Below are 22,600 nucleotides of genomic sequence, written 5' to 3'. Positions count from 1 at the left end.
CCGTTTTGCACATCGAGAGACTGAAATTCTTTCCCATTCTTCCTTGCAAAACAGCTCGAGCTCAGTGAGGTTGGATGGAGAGCGTTTGTGAACAGCAGTTTTCAGCTCTTTCCACAGATTCTAGATTGGATTCAGGTCTGGACTTTGACTTGGCCATTCTAACACCTGGATACGTTTATTTGTGAACCATTCTTTTGTAGATTTTGCTGTATGTTTGGGATCATTGTCTTGCTGGAAGATAAATCTCCTTCCCAGTTTTAGGTCTTTTGCAGACTTCAACAGATTTTCATCCAGAATGGTCCTGTATTTGGCTGCATCCATCTTCCCCCTCAATTTTAACCATCTTCCCTGTCCCTGCTGAAGAAAAGCAGGCCCAAACCATGATGCTGCCACCACCATGTTTGACAGTGGGGATGGTGTGTTGAGGGTGATGAGCTGTGTTGCTTTTACGCCAAACATATCGTTTTGCACTGTGGGCAAAAAGTTTGATTTTGGTTTCATCTGACCAGAGCACCTTCTTCCACATGTTTGGTGTGTCTCCCAGGTGGCTTGTGGCAAACTTTAGACGAGACTTTTTATGGATATCTTTAAGAAATGGCTTTCTTCTTGCCACTCTTCCATAAAGGCCAGATTTGTGCAGTGTACGACTGATTGTTGTCCTATGGACAGACTCTCCCACCTCAGCTGTAGTTCTCTGCAGTTCATCCAGAGTGATCATGGGCCTCTTGGCTGCATCTCTGATCTGTCTTCGCCTTGTCTGAGCTGAAAGTTTAGAGGGACGGCCAGGTCTTGGTAGATTTGAAGTGGTCTGATACTCCCATTTCAAAATGATCGCTTGCACAGTGCTCCTTGGGATGTTTAAAGCTTGGGAAATCTATTTGTATCCAAATCCGACTTTAAACTTCTCCACAACAGCATTACGGACCTGCCTGGTGTGTTCCTTGGTCTTCATGATGCTCTCTGCGCTTTCAACAGTACCCTGAGACTATCACAGAGCAGGTGCATTTATACAGAGACTTGATTACACACAGGTGGATTCTATTTATCACCATCAGTCATTTAGGACAACCTTGGATCATTCAGAGATCCTCGCCGAACTTCTGGAGTGAGTTTGCTGCACTGAAAGTAAAGGGGCCGAATAATTTTGCACGCACCACTTTTCAGTTTTTTATTTGCTAAAAAAGTTTAAAATATCCAATAGATTTCGTTCCACTTCACAATTGTGTCCCACTTGTTGGTGATTCTTCACAAAAAATTTAAATTTTATATCTTTGTTTGAAGCCTGAAATGTGGCAAAAGGTTGAAAAGTTCAAGGGGGCTGAATACTTTTGCAAGGCACTGTATTACAAGAGGCATGTGTATTTTTTGTTGTATCTTGGTGTGCTTTGCCCATTCCTTCCAGATCTGTGCAAGAATCCAGTGTAAAACTGTGCCTCTGTGCAGGAGCTTCCTGTAATAAAGATTGGTAACTGTTGCTTTTCCCACCGGAACTCTGCCGGACCGAGAAATCCGTGTGTATGCTAGTCCGACGGACAAAAACCGATGCTAGGGCAGCTATTGGCTACTGGCTATAAACTTCCTTATTCTAGTCCAGTCATACGTCATCACGTTCAAATCCTTCGGACTTTGGTGTGATTGTGTGTGGCCAAGTCCGTTCATTCGGAAAGTCCGTCGGAACTCCGCTGAAAGTCCGTCAGAAAGACCGTCGGACCTAGTTCCTCAAAGTCTGGTCGTGTGTATGCGGCATTAGGGTGTGCCAGTGTCCATCACCTGAAGGTGCCCTATAACCCAAATAGTAACTATTATGGCTCTGTGTCCCGTGATGTACTTCAAGGAAAAATTATTTTACAGGTAAGCTGTTATAAAAATCCTTTTTTCCAACCTCACACATGTAATTATAACTGGCCATACTGCAATGAACTAAAATCTGATCTAATTGCTGCTAGTTATAGATTTTTGCACGTGCGGATAGCTCCTTGTGCTGCTTTATTGAATAAGTCTGTGAATGTTCTTTTGTCTTTCATATCTTAGTGCTTAGGCTGTGTGATGCGTTTCATAAACTTTCCAAGCTTCCTGTTTTCTTTTTTAACTTAATATGCTTTAACATTAAAAGCTAAATGTGGGTTCCCAAGTTACAACACTGTACAAGGTAACATTGTTTACTTTTTTTTTTTTTTTCCCTACAGGGGACCGTGATGGAATAATCGGTCGGAACAACAGCAACAATTACGATCTTAATCGTAATTTCCCAGACCAGTTTTTCCAGATCATGGACCCTCCACAACTGGAGACACTGGCTGTAATGAGTTGGTTAAAGAATTACCCGTTTGTTCTTTCTGCTAATCTCCATGGAGGTACTGTATGTTTGTCTCTTACAGCTAGTTCTAATAGCGATTGTATTTCCACTCTCTACACTCTTTTAGTGTGATGGATATTCGCCAGTTTTGTTCTGAAATTCTCAGTACAAAAATATTAGTTTAACATTTTTTTTTTGGGCTATTCACGATGTTGAACAGTATCTCTGCTCGTATAATTTCAGTTTGGTCAGCTTTGTTAACAGAATCCCAAGGCAAAAAGCTATATACTTGTTCATAACTCCAATGATGGAACTACCACTGTATTAGGCTGTGTAATGTCACTGGCTACTTGAAATCTATGTGTAGCATGTACACGGTCTTCCAGTTGGCAGTAGAAAAGTTCCAATGCTTGTAATATAGGCAGATTAGTCATTGAATTTGATGAGGAAGGGAAAAATAGCTTATCAATAAGATTCAGAAATTTATTGGCTCAAATGTGTATAAAAGCAGTTGTTTTGTACATATTAATGGAGAATATTTACTTTTAGAAAAGTGGAATAGTATCTTCCCTTATCATTTGACCTTCTTCTTTTTATTTTTTTTATTTATTTTTTACCAAGGCTGACTGAGTCCCTGATTAATAGGTTTTCAAAAATAATTATAGATGAACCTTGTGTACCCTTACATATACCACCTCAAGTGACTAGCCTCGAGTGATACAGAGAGATGAAACAAATCCACCTGCAAAAGGTGTACCTGTTTATCTCCTCTACAGTCATCCAATATTCAGAATTTCCTCATCATTTCTCAGCTCCAGAAGGCAGGGGGTGGCGATCTGATGTCGCACACTGCACAACATAGAGCAGTGGTCTCCAAACTGCAGCCCAGGGGTCTTTGCTTACTTTTATCTGGCCCTGGGCATTATTGCCCCCCCCATTGTCAGCAACAGTTAGGCATTGTTTCCATCACTGACAATGACAATTGAGCAATATTCCTCCCACTGACACCTATTATGGGACATCATTTCTCCCCATGACACCAATGATGGGACACTATTGCTCCCACTGACACCAATGATGGGACACTATTGCTCCCACTGACACCAATGATGGGACACTATTGCTCCCACTGACGCCAATGATGGGACATTGTTCCTCCCACTGGCGCCCACGATGGGACGCCTGTTCCTCCCACTGACGCCCGCGATGGGACGCCTGTTCCTCCCACTGACGCCCGCGATGGGACGCCTGTTCCTCCCACTGACGCCCGCGATGGGACGCCTGTTCCTCCCACTGACGCCCGCGATGGGACGCCTGTTCCTCCCACTGACGCCCGCGATGGGACGCCTGTTCCTCCCACTGGCGCCCGCGATGGGACGCCTGTTCCTCCCACTGGCGCCCGCGATGGGACGCCTGTTCCTCCCACTGGCGCCCGCGATGGGACGCCTGTTCCTCCCACTGGTGCCCGCGATGGGACGCCTGTTCCTCCCACTGGCGCCCGCGATGGGACGCCTGTTCCTCCCACTGGCGCCCGCGATGGGACGCCTGTTCCTCCCACTGGCGCCCGCGATGGGACGCCTGTTCCTCCCACTGGCGCCCGCGATGGGACGCCTGTTCCTCCCACTGGCGCCCGCGATGGGACGCCTGTTCCTCCCACTGGCGCCCGCGATGGGACGCCTGTTATATAATAAAAAAATAATAATGGCCCCCAGTTTTGGAACTCCAATCATTGACAGTTGTGTCCTTCACTCTGCTGAACTACACTACTACACCAGATGGGAGACTGGGACCAACAAACAATTTTTCCTTTAAGCACTCAGTAATTTGCTGTGAGTGTCATTATATCTCTCTGTACCTGACTTTATTCCTATAAGAGACTAAAGTATTCCCTAATGTTTCAGGAGGTGTAGCTTTTTAATAAGCTTTATATTAAAATCTTCAATATTAAAATTATAAATCGTGTTATATCAAATGTAATTTCTGTATATGCATGCACTTTCTAATTGTGGACTTATGTCTGCAGGTTCCCTTGTGGTTAATTATCCATTTGATGATGACGAGAAAGGCTTGTCTATGTACAGTAAATCCCCAGATGATGCTGTGTTCCAACAATTGGCACTATCCTATTCCAAGGTGAGCTTAGAGGAACAAAGCTCTGTGTGAGCCCCTAGCAGCTGCTATGCTGCTGTGTCTGCTGAAGATATGCTATGATATGTGAGCCCAGGGGATAAACGTGGTGAACAATATCATCTTCCTTTATGCTCTCAGCCTGCCTTTCCTTTTATTCGTTATTTTAACATACTTTTACAAAATTAAGATTTCATATCTATTTTGTTGTTACTTGTAGAATATTATATATTATTGTGATTAAACATTTAAAGTGGTTGTAAACCCTTACAAACCACTTTGACCTACAGGTAAGCCTAGATTAAGGCTTACCTGTAGGTCCAAGCAATATCTCCTAAACCTATATGGTTTAGGAGATATTTGCCCGAAAACGGGCACCGCTGTCTACGGCGCATGCGCCGTAGACAGCGGCGCGCAGGCACACTGAGCGTGGCATTCTCAGCGACGGAGCTGCCGCGTGTGTCGGCTCCCGTGCGCATGCATGGGAGTGACGTCATCGCGGCTTCGCCGAATGACAGCGGCGGAGCTGCGAGACCCCACCAACAAGATGGATGCGGCGGACTACAGGGGACAGCGGTGACTTCGCTGGCTCTTGTGTCAGGTAAGTGACACATAATGGGCTACTATGCGATGCATAGTAGTCCATTATGCTTTGCCTTTGCAGGGAATGAAAGAGGAAGTAAACTCATCAGGGTTTACTTCCTCTCTAATGCATTGTTTCCATAGTCTGACGGCAGGGGTTTCTAATAGGCATTTTCACAATGGCTTCAGCAGTGGCAGCCCCGAATTCTTTCAAAACATGTTTACTTTACGGTTTTACTTTAAAGAGATTCGATCACCAGATCAGATCAATTTTTTTTGTTCAATTTTGTTTTAGTTAAAATTTTACAATACAAAAGTAAAAGCACTGAGAGTTGGGTAGTTATAGACATATTTAGGCACAGCTTGGTCAATTTGGGGTACAAAAAAAACAAAAACAGCAAAGGTTGACATATATTAAATAGCCCAAGATGGGCATGTAAGTAGAAAGTACATCATTAACAGTGATGTGCAAAATATATAGGTGTCAAACAGTAGTATGATCAGTGGGTACACTAGTAACAAATACGTTTGCGTGTTCAAAAAGGGGAGGTCACTTATAGATGACTAGTAAAGAGAAAGGGCTAAGGGCATAATATCTAAACAAAAAGCTATATATAGACTGAAAGGAGAGGGGGCTAAGGCAAAGGGGGTACTTCATCATGGCTGAGGATAGATGCGGGTGGGATCCATGTTGGGCCAAGCCAGATATTCGGACGAGTAACAGAACAAGTGGTCAAGATGAGTGAGAATTTTTCTTCTCTCCATGTTCCCTGCGCCAACAGACATTCTAAGTCCCTAATGAAGTCTAATTCAGTTGCCCATTCACTGAGGGAAGGTACAGAAGTCGATTTCCAGTAATAGGTAATGACCATTGGCTGCAGCTAGAAGAATTATTTTCACAGAATTAAAGGGTCAAGGGATCCCGGTTAGGGGGACCATCGTAGGGGACACATGAACAGAAGTTATCATGAGCTTATAATATAGATCAAAGATTTGCTGACAACGTCCAGATCAAAATTTTTAAAGTATTACCGAAGGCAAAACTTTATTATTATTATTATTTTTTTTAGATTTGGATCGAGGGGGAAGCTTGGCTTTAATAAAGTGACATGTAGCAGTTTCTTTTCTTGTCCGATATCGTGCGCCAACTTAATAAAACACTTGCACCAATGTTCTTAGTTAAAAATTCTTCCAAAATTTACACAATTACTGCAGTCACGTACATGCTGTAGTGAGGATGGGCAGAAAGTAAGGAGCACCACCACTGTTGGCTGCAATAGGCTAAATCTGTAATCTGAAATTTCAATGTACAATTATTCAGTTGAAAAAAAGCTTTAGATCTAACAGTTAAAAATTCATTACTGTAGCACCCTCGTGTGTCACACCGAAGCAAAGCACTTTTGTAATGTTGACAAAAAGCAGAGAGTGTATTCAGGTTTAGCCACAATTTGCTGACTAGGTAAATTTATATTTTCCTTTATTAGCCAGCCAGTCTCATTTCAAGAGGTTCACACCACTAAAACGCACTCGGGATGCGTTTCTGCATGCTTTTTAATGTGTTTTTTGCGCATTACAGTGTGCTCTTTATGTGCTTTCGGATGCATTCTGGATTTTTTTTACAGTTTTTTTATTTTTTATTATTTACTGCATTTTTCACTGTCCCTGCATTTTTTATGCATTTTGTCGTGTTCCAGTACAGTCCAGTGCAGGAAAAATGCAGTATGTTCGATCGCTCTGGTGTGAACTATGCCATTGGAAACTATATAACCTACTTTCGATGCGTTTTTGGTGCAAAAAAAAAAACAATGCACTGGACTGCATGTAGTGCGAGCTGGCACTAAGGCCTGGTTCACATCAATGCATTTTTAAGCGTTTTTTAAGTTTTGCAGAAATACACTACAGTCCATTTGACATGGTTTCCTATGGATGTAGTTGACTTCTGTGCATTTTATATTAAGGGCCAGGGAGTTTTTACTGGTTTTTAGTTCCGTAGACGACAATGGATGAAAAACATGTATTGAAATATACGCAAAATGCACCTGGAATATGCAAACTGTAACCTGCATAGGTCGGAATTGGGCCTTAAAGTGTTATTAAACCCAGTAATATGAAAATAATTCATCCACCCCCATAGTGCCTACAGCTTAAAAATCTTGTTTTTACATTAAAATATTGCCACTATATACCCTTTTTGGATGATCTGTATACCACGGTTACGTCATAAACTGCACAGTTTCTTCAGTGCTGAGAGTTCAGGAGGTGGAGATTTTCTCACTGCATCCTGTATACACGCCCACATGTGTGATGCCAATATCATGTGACCTGGCTATCTCTGAGAACAAGTAAAAGCAAGTAACTTCTCTTCAGTATAAAAGACACAACTGAGCATGTGCAGGTTGGCTGTTGCCTGTATTAGCTGGCTTTCCCAAGCTAGACATTGCAGGGAGGGGGAGGATCTATGCATACAGGATAAAACAGCCTTTTTTACACAATGCAGAGGATTAACTGCTTCAGATCTGCGCTATAGTCGAATGACGGCTACAGCGCGGATCTGCTTTGCCAGGAGGACATCTATTGACGTCCTCCCTTTTGCAGGCTCACCACGCCCCCCCCCTGAAGTGCGCGTACGGGACGCGCTGTGATCACCCGAGTCAATGACCACTGATCACGTGATGTAAACAGGATGGTTTTTTATTTTTTCTTCTCGCGCTGAAAGCATGAGGAGAAAAAAAGCCAATCACCAGCTTCTGTTTGAAGGGACATCGGTCCTGAAGAGAGAGCCTCATATATGCCCACCAGTACCGCCTGCCAGTGCCACAATCAGTGCCCACAGTACGTAAGTGCCAGCAGTCAATGCCACCTGTCAGTACCCACAAGTGCCACCTATCAATGCCCACTAGTGGTGCCAATCAGTGCCTCATTAGTGCTGCCTATCGGACTCTTTTGACACATTTTTGAAACCATTGACAATTATACAGCGATCAGTGCTATAGAAATGGAGTGATTACTGTGTAAATGTCACTGGCAGGGAAGGGGTTAACACTAGGGGGCAATCAAGGGGTTAACTGTGTTCCCTGACTGTGTGTTCTAACTGTGGGGGAGGGGACTGACTATAGGAGATGACAGATGTGGTTCCTAGCTGTTAGGAACTCATGATCTGCCTCTCCTCTCCTCATAGAACAGAGATTTGTGTGTTTCCACACACATGTACCTGGTCTGTCTATCGTGCCTGAGATCGCACATGGCTGGAAGTCATCGTGACTGCTGGCCATGAGCATTCGCACCCCTGCCATGCAGAGCAACACGCCTGCTATCCCGCTTAAAGGAGCCGACATACAGCTACGACAGTTTGTGGGATCGTGCCAACCTGCCGCTGTATAATGACGGCAGCTGGTCGGCAAGTTGTTAAAATGGGCACATCCAAGTATGCAGGCATCTGGGGTAAAGTTGTCCACATAGGCCATTGATAGGCAATTAGCGGACCTCCAGCTTGTTGCTAAACTACAAGTCCCATCATGCCTCTGCCTCTGGCTGTCATGCTTGTGGGTGTTAGTCTTACTATGCCTCATGGGAATTGTAGTTCTGCAACAGCTGGAGGTCCGCTAATTGCATATCCCTGACATAGGCCATCCTCCGTGCTGCGCTCCACGAGCACTTCAATTGCTCTACTGCAGGGTAGTCTTCCGGGTAACGTTGGCAGACTGACAGCGGGGAGAGCCAGCGGAGCAGTGGATGGTCTATGAGGACAGATTTACCCCGGATGCCTGTATACATAGATGTGCCTCTTTTAATCATCAACCATGTGAGTTGCTAATGTTGTTCCTTCATTAAATCAAACCATATTGCTACACTTATGCCCTGTACACATGGTCGGACATTCCAACAACAAAATCAGTCTGTTTTTTTCCGACGGATTTTGGCCTAAACTTGTCTTGCAAACATACGGTCGCACAAACTTGTCAGAAAATCCGATCGTTCAGAACGAGGTGACGTACATCACGTACGACGGGACTAAAAGAGGCCAGCAGGCAATAGCTTTTGTCTCGTAATTTATTCTGAGCATGTGTGGCACTTTGTGCGTTGGAATTGTCTACACACGATCGGAATTTAAACGATCGGATTTTATTTCCTGATCCAGTAGATCCAGATCTCAAACTTTGTGTGTCGGAAATTCCGACAGAAAGTCAGATGGAGCCCATACACGATCGGAGTTTCCGACCACACAAACCGATCGTACATTTTCCATCGGAAAGTCCGACCGTGTGTACAGGGCATAAGAGGCACCACTCTTCTCTTTTATACTCTGTAGCTCCTGCTGGATTGGCTTCTAATCCCCCTTGTGGAGGCTGCCTTTTGTGGATGGACGTTTTATGGTTACACACCCTGGTCACATTGCTATAATCTTTTTATATGGACGATCAACTGAAGGACTTATGAATCTACCCCTAGGAAGGGAAATTCACTCCTTTAAGATTTATCATGGGGGGGGGGGGAAGGTGTTTCCACTGAAGCTTTATCACCAATCCTTGTTTCCACAGCAACCTAACATTTTCAAAATCCAATTTTCAAAGGGACAAAGTGAGGTGAAATCTTCTAAACAGGGGTTGTTAACCCTTCCCTATGCTATTTAAAAAAAAATTCTTGGCTGAAGTTGCACTTAAAAAATTTACCTGTTCCAACTTTATATGCGAATTCAACTTGAGAACAAACCTACAGAGCGTATCTTGTTTGTAACCTGGAGACTGCCTGTATTTATAATTTCTTTGTTGTTCAGATAAGTGGTTGTAAAGGTAGAAGTGTTTTTATTTTATTTTTTATTTTTTTTACCTTACTGCATTCTCAAGGCTCTCTCCCTCATTGGCACAGACAGCTCCTGCTGCTGTCAATCACAGCTAGTGACGAGGAAGTGGGGGGATGGCACCAAGTCTTGCTCTGTGTGTCTTATGGGCAAACAGATCAGGGCTCGTGAGCAGGCATGCAGCTTGCTCCCCATAGCATGCAGCTTGCTATGGTCTCACTCAGCCGATGGTAGGAGCCTGGAGCTCTGGCGGGGACCTGAGAAGAGGAGGGTCAGGGCTGGCCTGTGCAAAAGCACTACACCACTAGAGTAGGTAAGTAAAACATGTTTATTTTAATAGAAAAAAAAAGTAAAGTTTTACTATCACTTTATGTAAATAATGTAAAAAAGAGATCTAACCTGTTCTGGCCTTTTATGGAAGGTGGGTGGTGGGGCAGATGCTTTTACTGGATTAAAAATGTATACTTCTCCTTTGCTATATTCCTTTCTGTTAGAAAATGTTTCAGTTTCCTTGTGCTTCCTGTATATAGCTATAATGCTTTTTAATGCTTTCTTTTTTTTATTTTTTATTTTTACATAGGAAAATAATAAAATGTTTACTGGTAGTCCATGTAAGGAGATCTATCCAAATGAGAATTTCCCTCAAGGAATCACCAATGGTGCTGATTGGTATAATGTTCCAGGTAATTTACTATACCGATAAAATGTGCCATCATTGACCACTTTCTTCCCTGACTACAATAGAAATAAACCCAGTTGCTCTATTACTGCAAATGGTTCACCTAAGCACTGCTGTTCAAAAACGCAGTTGTGCGATTTTTACATATAATTATGTCAAAGCTTTTACTGAGAAAATTGTCGTGTGAAATTCAAATTTGGGATAGAAATGTTTCTAACCACAAAGATCAGTTTTTTTCTGTTCTGTGCATTTGTTACTTGAGTTGGCTTTATTCATTTAGATTTTAGTTTAATTAGTGTCTGATTTACAGTGTCCTGTGTCCAGTTAGCCATCCATTTTTGGCAAGTTATTGAAGTCGCATTCAGATATTTTGATTGGTCACTATGGATTACAGCACGTTCGTGTGTTTTTCTCTTTTTTTTTTTTTTTTTTTTTTTTTTAATAAAGGCTTTTGTGTTTTGTTGAACATATTAAACTTTGTTTAGATACAAGTCGGCCTCAGACAGCAGAATTTTAGAAGTAAAAGCACATTCTGACACATTTAAAGCCCAAACCTTTCCTTTTTTTTTTTTGCCCTCTATGATGGGCATCTTTACTGGCAGACTCACTGCCATCAGAAAGTGCCAAAGCTTTGCCGGTCAGAACAGCCCAATATTCAGCCATGACAAGAGGATTTTGGAGGTTGCTGCAGAGGTGCCTGCATCTTTTTTGCTTTTCTTCCCTGTGACGAAATCTTTTTATGTAAAATATGTGCTAGGAGAAATATGCAAGCTGCCATTGCTGACCATCCAAAGAACTATTTTTCTGCTTGTTACTTCATTGCTTTCTGAGCCGTTCATCTGAAACAACCATGCAACTAGTAAAGTCAAAGCTGTTGAACTCCATGCTTGTTTCTGGTCAGTGACACTCGAAGTATTGAATGCATTGCATGACAGGAAACCTGCATTATAATAGTAAGTCATCACAGGTATCGTCTATTTTTCCCACCATGGGTTTCTGTTACAACCATTGTTAGTAAGTAGAGATGGACGTGTTTAAGGACCCTAGTTCCAACCCACCTGTCTGATCCCACCAGGAAGCCGACACTGCACACGGCTAATCACATGCATTGAGACATTTCCCTGTCTGTGCAACTGCGGACCGGGAAATGTCTCAACGCCTGCGATTAGCGGTTTGCAGTGTCAGCTTCCTGGCGGGATCAGGTAGGAGGTTTGGGACTAGGATCCTGACCATGCCTGAGCCCATCTCTTTTAGCAAGTTGGAGCCACGCTGCTACTATGCTGGCTGAGCCATTGGCAGCTATGCAATGTTGATAAAAGTGACGTTTTTTTTTTTGTTTTTGTTTTTTTTAATATACAATGTAATCTTGTATTTTCAGTTTTCAGCGATACAAGGATACAAACATAGATTTAAAATATCAAGGGTTATAGACCAGGTACCATTCATAGACACGCAATTCTTCTGTATATGAACATTAGAAGTCAGAAGGCATAGTGATGCTGTTGGTAGATCATATTAAGGTCACCTGTAATATTTAATTTTTACACGTACGGCAACCAATAGACCAGAGAGATTGGGAATTTAAGGTTGATCAATAGTATAGGAGGAAAAATAATAAATCCTGTCTCCCCCACAAAACTAACAACAATTTTATTAGCAAAAAGACCAAAACAAAAAAGGTGGCTATGAGAGTGGTGGGATGATCGAGAGGAAGCAAGTGAGAAGCAGCTAAGGGGGTCCTATTCTGAACTAGGCACATTTTGAAGTTCCTTTGCTGAAAACCATACTTCATTCTAAGAGGTTCCTGCATATACCAGCATGAAACATTTGTTCAAGGCTGGCTCCCTTTACAAGTTATATAGTGTATCCAGGTTGCCCTTTTTGCATAAAACTTAACGAATCTCTCCTGACAGGTGTGTACTTGTTTCTCTGCTCCATGATGAAGTGGACTTAGTTTAATCCGGTGTTCAACTGAAGACTCCTTTGTCTTTTTCTAAAATATTGAAACAATGGGGAACAATGCTTTTCTTGTATGCCCCTAGAGAGATGGGGGGGGGGGAGTGCCTAAAGAAGACATTGTGCAGGGTTATCTTGAAGTTGCAAGGTGGTGATATCCGAGATCAATTTCCTGATTTGCCTCAGAATGGTCTAAATATGGGGCAGGCCCACCAGATATGGATCTGTGAACCTTTTAGACCACACCCCCTCCAACTGAAGGATATACGCACACAAACAGCTTTGGGACCATATACCACCTTGTTAAGACATTACAACTAGTCTCTTGTTGTGTTTAAGAACAAATAGAAGAGGATTGGGTCAGTTTCACATTAGAATGGGTCTGTGAATCAACACTTTATCTTCTTCTCCCACTCTTTAAAAAACGTAGGACCTACCGTGATAGTTCAAAAGGGTGTCTGCAGCTCTGGTTCCACTTAGGTGAGTGGTGGTGAAATGCTGCAACTGCTGTTATTTCCAAGCAACCAGAGGGAACATGCACCTCCCTGATTTACTCCAGCGGGTGCAATGTTCTAGTCTGCTGTAATTGAGACAATTAATGTCCCCATCAGTCACCCACATCTGGAAGAAAGACCCAGGAGAACCAGAGGAAGCCACCCAATGGAAGAAGGTGGGGAGGGGGAACTGGTAAGGATAGACTGCCCTGGTTGCAGAATCCAAAATGTTTACAGTGATATTAAAGCTTTGTTTTTTATTTTATTAAAATAACAAATGTGTCATACTTACCTTGCTCTGTGCAATGCTTTTGCACAGAGTAGCCCCAATCCTCTTCTTCTGGATTCCCCCCGCCAGCGCTCCAGGCCCCTCCTCTTCAGCAGGAGCCCCAACGGAAAGCTGCTTGGGACCCACGAGGCATGAGCCAAATTACAGCCTGCGATTATTATCTCCTAGTATTGTCTGATTTTTTATTTTTATTTTTTTTTATTGGTTTATGTTATGTGGCCAGCTAAGTATTCTAGTCAAGGCTTCCGCCCTGTAATAGTTTCTCAGGTTGGAAAGGCCTAACCAGTCTTCGAACCCTCATGAGAATTTGATAGGCCAATCTTTGCTTTGCATTGCGCCATACAAAATGTGTGAAAATACATCCAACACTGGAAGTGATGTAATTTTTTTTTACATGGGGGGGTATGTCTTCAAGCCCCATGGGGAAACCATAAACAAAATTTAGGAGTTTTCTAAAATTGCTAAATTTTTATGATCTGTAGTTGGTGTATAGAATTTTTGTTTATACCTTTACACTTCAATTGTTAGGTGGAATGCAAGACTGGAATTATCTCAACACAAACTGTTTTGAAGTGACTATTGAGCTGGGCTGTGTGAAATATCCTGTGGCATCGGAACTTCCAGCTTACTGGGAAAACAACCACCAATCTTTGCTGTCATTCATAAATCAGGTAAGTGTCTGTTGGGCAGTTGTGCTTTGTTTACTTTGTGTTATTCATATTGTACTTACATCTGAATTCTTTAGGTACACAAAGGAATCAAAGGATTTGTGCTTGATGCCACAGATGGACGCGGTATCTTCAATGCCACTATTAGTGTTGCTGACATTAATCATCCTGTAACCTCTGATAAGGCTGGGGATTACTGGAGATTGTTGGTCCCTGGTACATATAAAGTTACAGCCTCTGCCAGAGGGTAGGTATCATTCTCCTTTAACATTGCTTCTTGTTTTACAGTTTAGTAGATTAGCTTCAGTTTAACCCTTTCGCTGCCAGGCCCTGTGCTCCATTTTGTACACTCAGGTGGCCATACCATTTTTGCAATTTTTCCTTTGCTTTTTTATTTTTCACTTCTAGCTTTCAGTGTTTGTAAATTACCCCCCAAACCATATATTTTCTGAAAGTACATGATCAGCAAAATAAAAAGGTGCTGTTTTTTTTTTTTTTTTTTTTTTTTTTTTTTTTAGACCCCTGCGGTTTTTACATAAATGTTTATCAAACCAATATATTTGCAAAAATGAAAACCTTTTTAGAGAAATTTGGATAGTTACTCTTTTGCATCTGTTCAATTTTCAACATTTTGCAAAAAGAGGCAATTTAAAAGTTACAAATATTTGTTAATTATTAAGTCGATACAGGTTAAGCTTTTATATTTAGTAGGAATTTTGTAAAATTGACTGCGTTTTTATGTGCCAACAATAGATTTAGTGTATTTTTTCCCTTACAGCTTTCAGAATTTGTGAAAGACCAAAACCATTTATTTTCTGAAAGCAAATGACCTTTAGAATAGAAAGAAGGTGCTACTGATTTTTTTAGACCCCACAGTATTTGCGCAAGTCAAACCAATATATTTGCAAAAAATACAATAAAACCATTTTCTTTATTGTACATCATGGGACACAGAGCCTTAAAGTGGAAGTAAACTCCCCTATCGTTTTCAGCCAAGGAAGCTGCCATCTTTGCCTCTGTTTAAACTTCAACTGCTATGGTGCTGCACATGTGATTCGTTATGACCCCAGCCATTGGATGGTTTGATATTTGGCTGAGAGCACAGCCAATGTGCAGTTAGCATTCCCGGCATGCCTTTTTTTTTTTTTTAACTGTTTAAATCGATGGGTTTACTTCCACTTTAAGTAATTACTTAATGGGTTATATGCTACCTTCAGGTTTTGACACTGGTAAACCCAATCCATGAAGTTTACTCCCTATATAAACCCTCCTCCTTCCAGGAGCACATCAGTTTTTTCGCCAGTGTCTAAAGGTGTTGGTCACGAGTGAAGATGTGCTCTGAGCAGGAGGGATCCATGCTAGATTTAAATAGCCTCCATACACCAGATCCATCCCAAGTGCCACTGAGGCCTAAAAGGATGGTACCTGGGGCCTCGTGTCCGAAGCACGAGGTTTTGCCTGTAACACCTCTCTTTGTAGGACTGGACCCCAGGAACCCAGGGCTTAGGTCTTGTTACATTACCTAAACTTCCTGATGGGGCGCTTTACAGGTCCAGGGCAGTTGAAACCCCATTTTAGGGACCCAGTCCCAGAAGGTTTACTATGCAACCCACCGTGATGGGTGAAGGTTGGATTGTTTGTTAATTCAGCAAATCCTGCAGCGAAGGTAAGGGAAGAAACTTGGGTATTAAAAATATCTGTATTTCTTCCATTTGGGAGAAAATGTCATGCCTTAATTCCCCACTAGACAAAGTCTATGCACATACCTTACTCTGTTGTCTTCACTGTAAGCTCAGTCTGTGTGTGATTGCAGTAGCTTGTAGAGGGAGACTCTGCAAGGTAAGAAAAAGCTGCAAAAGTGTTTTCTTCTCCCCCCTGATGGGACCAGAGGGTTAGGGGGACAGCAGCGCTGTACCTCCCTCACATTACCGGGAGAGGTGTGGAGGTCCCGCTATTACCGCTAAGGTTTTACTGTGGCTGTTTTACTATGTTTGTGCCTACTGCTGCATCCCCTCCATTCAAATGGATAGGAAGCGTGCTAGATCCCCTTCCCCCACTCCAGAACCTTTGCAAGGGGAACAGTGGGGACAGGATGAGGTGTTGCCCTCACTCGATCAGGAGGAAAAGCAAGCCGATGATTCCTCTGTGAAGGAAACGGTGGTATATAAACCTTTTTCAGCCTCTCAATCTGAGAAATTGCTGATACAAACGATGGCTCGTTCTACTTTCATGCTACCCCTAACGCAGTCTCCTGAAAAGCTCAGCTTCTTCCTTGGGTTCCTTAAAACCTTCTCATCCTTTGCATGCGTTTCCTGTAAATGCATTACTAGAAAAGCTTATTTTTGCTGAATGGGATCACCTGGATAAGCATTTTTAACCTTCTAAGAGATTTTCAATTCTCTATCCTCTGGAGGAGAAATTTTCCAAAAGATGGAAAGTACCAGCAATTGACACTGCGATTTTAAATGTGAATAATAGCCTAAATTGTCCTGCAGACAATGCATGGATGCTTGAGGATCCAATAGATAAAAAGTTGGAATCCCTGCTAAAGTCTGCCTTTTCCTTGGCAGGTGCTCAGCCTGCAGTCGCTGCAATAGGTGTCTGCCAATCCCCAATTTAAATGGGTCCTTAGAGAGCTTCCTGCACAACAAGCTTTGGGATTTGGCGGAACTACCAAAGGCATTATACTTGGTCATAGATGCCATTAAAGATCCTATTCACCAGGCGTCCAGCCTTATGCATATGCGTAGAATCCCGTGGTTAAAAAATTGGTGAGCTGAAGCACCATGTAAAAACCTCCTAACCTTCCCCTTTCATGGGGAGCGATTATTTGGAAAATTTCTAGCCTGAAAAGTACTTTTGTCAGTCAAAAGAAAGTATAAACGCCCTTAATTTAAACGGGCTCTTTCCCCTGCACCAGGGGCTCCCGCCTCTAGGCAGTGGCGACGGCCTCCGCCGTCAGACTCTAAAAGAAAACCTTAGGGTCAGACCCAGGCTCAAAAGAAGTCTTGGGGTCTGAAACTTGCAAAGCAGAATCCTAAAGCCTCATCATGAAGGGGCAACCCCCCTCACCAAGGTTTGGGGAAGACTTCTGCAGTTTTCAGAAGTCTGGAAAAAGGAGATTCAGGACAGATGGGTCATCTCTACGGTAACGCTGGGGTACAAGCTGGAATTTTGGGACTTTCCACGGTCTTGCTTCCTGAGGTCAAGCATTTCCAAAGATCCAGAGAAGACAATCTCCGTTTCAGGCACTAGACCGATTAATATCTCAAAGGGTAATTATACAGATCCCCACAAAAGAGCAAGGTCTGGGTTTTTTATTCAAATCTTTTCATGGTACCAAAACAAAATGGAGACATCAGACCCATTCTAGATCCAAGAGATCTAAATCCGTTCCTGAAGGTCTGCTCCTTTCACATGGAGATGATCAGGTCAGTAATTTCTATCCTTCTAGGAGGAGAACTTCTGGCATCAATTGACATCAGGGATGCATATCTGCATGTCCCTATATTTCCCGCTCATCAAAAGTTTCTGCAATTCGAGTTAGAACAGCAGCATTTCCTATTTGTAGCCCTGCCCTTCGGGCTAGCCACAGCACCCCAGGTGTTCACCAAAGTGCTGGCCCCACCTCTAGCCAGGTTAAGGGCACAGGGCATAACAGTCGTAGCGTACCTAGATGATCTATTGCTAATAGATCAGTCAGTGGCTCGTTTGGAGCAAAGCGTACATACCACAACCAACTATCTGAAAAGTTTGGGTAGGATTCTCAGCTAAAGAGACTCACCGCTAAAGAGACTGGAGTACTGTTACGCCCTTGTCCAGGCTTTTTGGCAAAAGTGGTCTCGGGTTTTCACTTGGAACCAAGATATTGTCCTGCCATCGTTTTTTTCAAAACCATGTTCCAGGGAAGAAAAAGGTTGGGCTCGAGGCCCAGAGCATGGCACCCTAAACCCACCCACTTGTGACAGTAGTGAATTAATATTTGCTATCGTCTTCCTGCTTATGCTCCTGGCCAGTCAGGACAAATAGGCTTGGCCGGGAGAAGGCTGAGAAAGACAGAGGGGTGAGTGGGGGGGAGGGGGTGGATGACCGTCATTGTGGAGGGGTGTGTGTGGGCAGACCTGGGGATTTTTTTTTTTTTTTTTTTTAAGGCTGTGAGTATATCAGCCTTCACAGATCCCTTCTTTTTTGTTTGGTGCTTATATAAACAATCTTGAATGTAAGCATTTTAATAAACTTCTATAACTCTATCTTAATTGCACCGTGCAGGACACAGGCAAAGTATTCATAAACTCTAGGTTATAGACTCGTACGTTCAGGTGATTGGACACTGGCAAGCTTTTGTGGACACACCGACTTGGCATTTTCCCTATAACCCCACCTCACTTTGAGTCCTTCGTTTTGTGCTAGTATCCTAAGGTGATGGCTCTCCTATCCTTCATGGAAAAATGACTCATGGCGTAACTAGGTAGATCGACTAGTGTTCAACTGCAGTGACCAAACATGGATTTAAATTCGGCCAGTACCTACTGAACTGGCCAAATTGCATCTAGGGTCACCTTGTAGTAGAAGCACTAGGAGCCAATATCTTCACGTGCTTGACAGTATATTCATGTGCTGACAAGGAGTAAGCTGATAATAGTGGAAAGCAGAGTAACAGAGCAATCCGCTTCTCCTTCACTGACCAATGACAGGCTGGGGATGGAAAAAAAAAACCTGTAGGCGTTATTTAAAGAGGATCTGAACTCTGGATGCTGTGCCGAAAAAAAGTAGGCAGAGGACAAACTACTAGTCATCCGTATTGCATGTAGGCTCCCTCTAACTGATCTTTCTCTGATTACTCACTTACTGCCGTGTTCTTTATTTCTCTGTTTGGAATCAACCATCTTGGCTGAGGTATGGTTTTACATCCTTATGTCAGAGCCTCCATTATGGGGAACAGTGAGTATTGCAGTAGTGGCATCACCACATCTCCCAAAGCAAGTAAGGCCCCTTTCACACTTGTGCAACTTTTCCTGCGATTTTGGACATCAGAGTCGCATAACAAGTCTTACCCCATGATTCCCAATGATAACGATTCATATCTGTGCAACTTCAAGTCACACGAACTTTAACTGCTTGCCACCTGCCCACCATCAAACTGACTGAGTGTGAGGAGAGGAGAGCAGATCAGCAGCATCTCCTCACAGGGGGACATCTAGGAATGTAATCAGGGCACAGATCATCGTGCCTTGATTACAATAGTGCAATACAGTAACACCAATCAGTACCCACCAGTGGCAGCAGTGCCCTTAAGTGCCACCAATCAGCATTAGCGATGCCAGTCAGTGCCACCTATCAGTGCTGTCAATGTCCATCTGTACCGCCTATCCGTGCTGCCTATCAGTGCCCATCAGTGCCACCTATTAGTGCCCATAAGTATGGCATATTAGTGCCACCTCATCAGTGCCCTTAAGCGCGGCCTCATCAATACCCACCAGTTCAGCCTATCAGCGCCCATCAGTGTAGGTGAAAAATTACTTGGTTATAAAATTTACTGACAGAAAAAAAGTAAACATTTTTTTCCCTAAAATTTTTGGTCTTCTTTTTTTTTTTTTTTGTAAAAAATAAAAAACCCAGCAGTGATTAAATACCACCAAAAGAAAGCTCTATTTGTGTGAAGAAAATTTGAAAAAAATTGTTTGAATGACAATTGCGCGGTCGTGCTTCACTGTACCCAAAGTGCGACAGCCCTGAAAGCTGAAAAATGGCTTGGGCGGAAGGGGGTGTAAGTGCCTGGTAGACAAGTGGTTAAAGTAGTCCCTGTACTACTTTGGTCTGACTTTGATGCGAGTTGAGGTCCTTTGACCTCAAGTTTACACATGCATTACCTGAAATTGCAGCAAACAATCGTGCAACTTTCAAGTCGGGGCAGTGCGAAAGGAGCCTACATGGCAGCAGTGCCTTACAATTCACACAGCAGTTAGGAAGGCCATAGATGGTGCAGATTTCTTTCCTGGAACCACATCAGGTTAGCACGATGCCCCTAGCAGCAGTGCTGACTGAGGAATCCCTCCCGCTGAGACATTGTATTATCCTTGTATACATATTGTTTTGTATTCGGGGGGCGACCTTTCCTGCCGGGAGCAGACACTGGTTATTGCTAGTGACTATAGAAGCCGCCGGCGATAATGGCAATTAAAATCCGGCAGGCTGGTTGTACCCAAGTTGATCAACCAGTCAACTTGGTACATTGAGCCTGCCCATACATGGTTTGAATCTCGGGTGGTTCCTGCTGAACCGGCCGAGATTACAACTATCTATGTGCTGCCTTATACAGCTATGAGGCTGTAGCCACATAGCAGGAAGTGCACTTCTTCTATTTTTTTTATCAGGAATTAAAGAAAGTTATTTTATTCAGACTTTGAAAATCATCATTTCAAAATGCTCCCTATAACACAGGAAATCTTAACTTTTTGGGTTCAGATAGGCTTTCACTGCAGCAGAAAAAAATCCAGTCCCTTTCCTGCCAGATAAGAGGGTTCTGTGTGACAGATCTGAAAATTCCAGGACAGGATCAATAGAAATACAAATCTTTCTGCAGGTGTAGACCTGTCTTTATATGTGTTTCATTTGTATATTTAGCTGTTTGCCTAGATTTAAGTTCTGAGCTATTTAATTTATATGACACTGACCTGTATAATTGGAGTTTGAATACCAGGATATTTGGGACGTTCATAGGAACATAAATTGCAAAGTCCTTGCACACCGGAAATTATGCTGGTAATGCCAGTACCTTATCTATATAATCACACTGGTTTCCTTTCCTCCAGGTATGTTCCTGTTACGAAAGCCATTAATGTCACAGAAGGAAATGCTGTAGTGACAAACTTCACACTCACCCGCTCAGGTGCCGATATGCACAAGGAAGACCAAAGAAAAATGTCTGCGGTAGAACCAGAAAAGTCAGACCCCAACACAAAGGAATTTGAGATGCTAATCAAGGACCTTTCAGCTGAAAATGGTCTGGAACGCCTCTTGCTGTCAAGATCAAGTGACATAGATCTGTATCGATATAGGTCTTATCATGACCTTTCAGAATCACTCCGTGGGCTGAACCTTAATTACCCAAACATTACCAAACTTGCCAGGTAAATGAACTGTTTTTTTTTTTTTAATACTCTTTGTAATTTATTTGAGAAATCACTTACAAAGATTGTTCATAGATACCATATATTTTTTTAGATACATCAGTCAGTTTTAATGAATACATTTACCGTATAAGTATCTTTTCTACTAGTTCAACGGCAAAATTTGCTGGTCAACAAATAAAGCAGTTACCCACCAAATGGACTGGAATTCCTATTATATTTGTTTGGTATGCAGTTTCGTACACCTACCCATAGGCATGTAAAGTTTTAAGGCTCCTCTATGATGGGTGAATAAAACGGGGTCTGGGTTTTGTGGCACCACAGTTTTTGAAGAAAAAATATCTGACATTTCACATATGTAAATTAATACATTAATACACTAGACTTCCACAGCCTCTTGGTTGCGGTTGTGAGACAACTTCAGAGGTAGATTTGAATGAATTGTAAGACCCAGCATTGTCATACATGTGGACCTTTGTGTGTGCCCAAGAAGACCATACACTGTTTGCACAGGTCAGTTTATCTGGCTATATACATTCCTGTGCCAATCCATATGGTAGCATGTATAAAATGTAGTCCCTCACGCTATCAAAGTGAATCTATTAAATAAACCATAATATATCTAAAAAGTGCAGCCAGATCTAAAGTGTATACAGTGCACTCATAACAGATAAATTATATAAATAGTGACCAGTGCAACTAATTAAACTAAATTACAATCATGAGGTATCAATATAATCACTGTGCAAATAATGCTTGTATATATGATCATTGTGCAACTGATGCTAGTAAACAATATAATAAAGTGACTAAATAAATATGTGTAACAGTCTCTAATGGTCCTGTGCAAAAATCAAATCCAATAATCCTGTGCAAAATTTCTAAACAGTGCACATATCGGTATAATGTGCATGACAAATGGAATGACTGTTACTGAATAATCTGAGTGAATCAATAGATGGATAGTCAATTCAGTCCCAGATGATCACAATCAAAATGAGACTATCAAAGTGGATAGGATTGTAGTCAGCTAATCCATAAAAGAGGAAAAAAGGAGATAAAGTGCATTCTATCGGTATCTTCAGTGCATAATCTCCAGTGTGGGATCTATGTGTATACCACACAGTGCTCTCTACACTCTTGCCTTTCTTACAGATGGTGTATGGTTTTAAGGTTAATGCGACTGGGGGGCCTGCCGAGGTTCAATGATCGTGAATGGTGCCTCTCCTAGTCCTTTGTTCAAAGTGCTGGCTCCCAGCTTATCAACATGGATTTTCACACACAGCCGGTATATGTAGCGGGTGAAAAAGCATCTCCCATAGCATAGTAACGTATGAACAAGCAGTTTTATTAATTAAAAAAGGGGCCAAATAGGCGCTTACAATTATATCATGAAAAAACTGCAAATCTGTAATAACAATGCCTTTACAGGCACCTCTTACAACACTTCCGGTATTCACGGCATCCGATCACTTCCTATGCATTATGACATACCACGTGTCTTCATCAGGGCAACCAGATTGGTTCCAAGCCAAATCAATTTATGTGCAGAGACACATATATCATATATATGTGTATATA

The 22,600-nt window shown here is 42.4% G+C and overlaps 1 protein-coding gene across 1 annotated transcript in view; it reads left to right on the top strand.

Moving 5' to 3' along the window:
• The window catches only part of CPD (carboxypeptidase D), a 150,138-nt gene that overhangs the window by 89,810 nt on the left and 37,728 nt on the right, over positions 1–22,600 (top strand). The window contains exons 7-12 of the mRNA XM_077480331.1: positions 2,187–2,354; positions 4,320–4,429; positions 10,384–10,486; positions 13,750–13,892; positions 13,967–14,136; positions 20,702–21,019. Coding sequence (XP_077336457.1) covers positions 2,187–2,354; positions 4,320–4,429; positions 10,384–10,486; positions 13,750–13,892; positions 13,967–14,136; positions 20,702–21,019 — 1,012 coding nt within the window. The remainder of the gene's footprint in view (positions 1–2,186; positions 2,355–4,319; positions 4,430–10,383; positions 10,487–13,749; positions 13,893–13,966; positions 14,137–20,701; positions 21,020–22,600) is intronic.

Source organism: Lithobates pipiens, unplaced genomic scaffold (assembly GCF_037356315.1).
Source record: "Lithobates pipiens isolate NorthernLeopardFrog02 unplaced genomic scaffold, aLitPip1_a1.2 Scaffold_16, whole genome shotgun sequence".
Lineage (NCBI taxonomy): Eukaryota > Metazoa > Chordata > Amphibia > Anura > Ranidae > Lithobates > Lithobates pipiens.
Note: the sequence above shows the minus strand (reverse complement) of the source record. Positions and strands in the feature narration are given on the sequence as shown.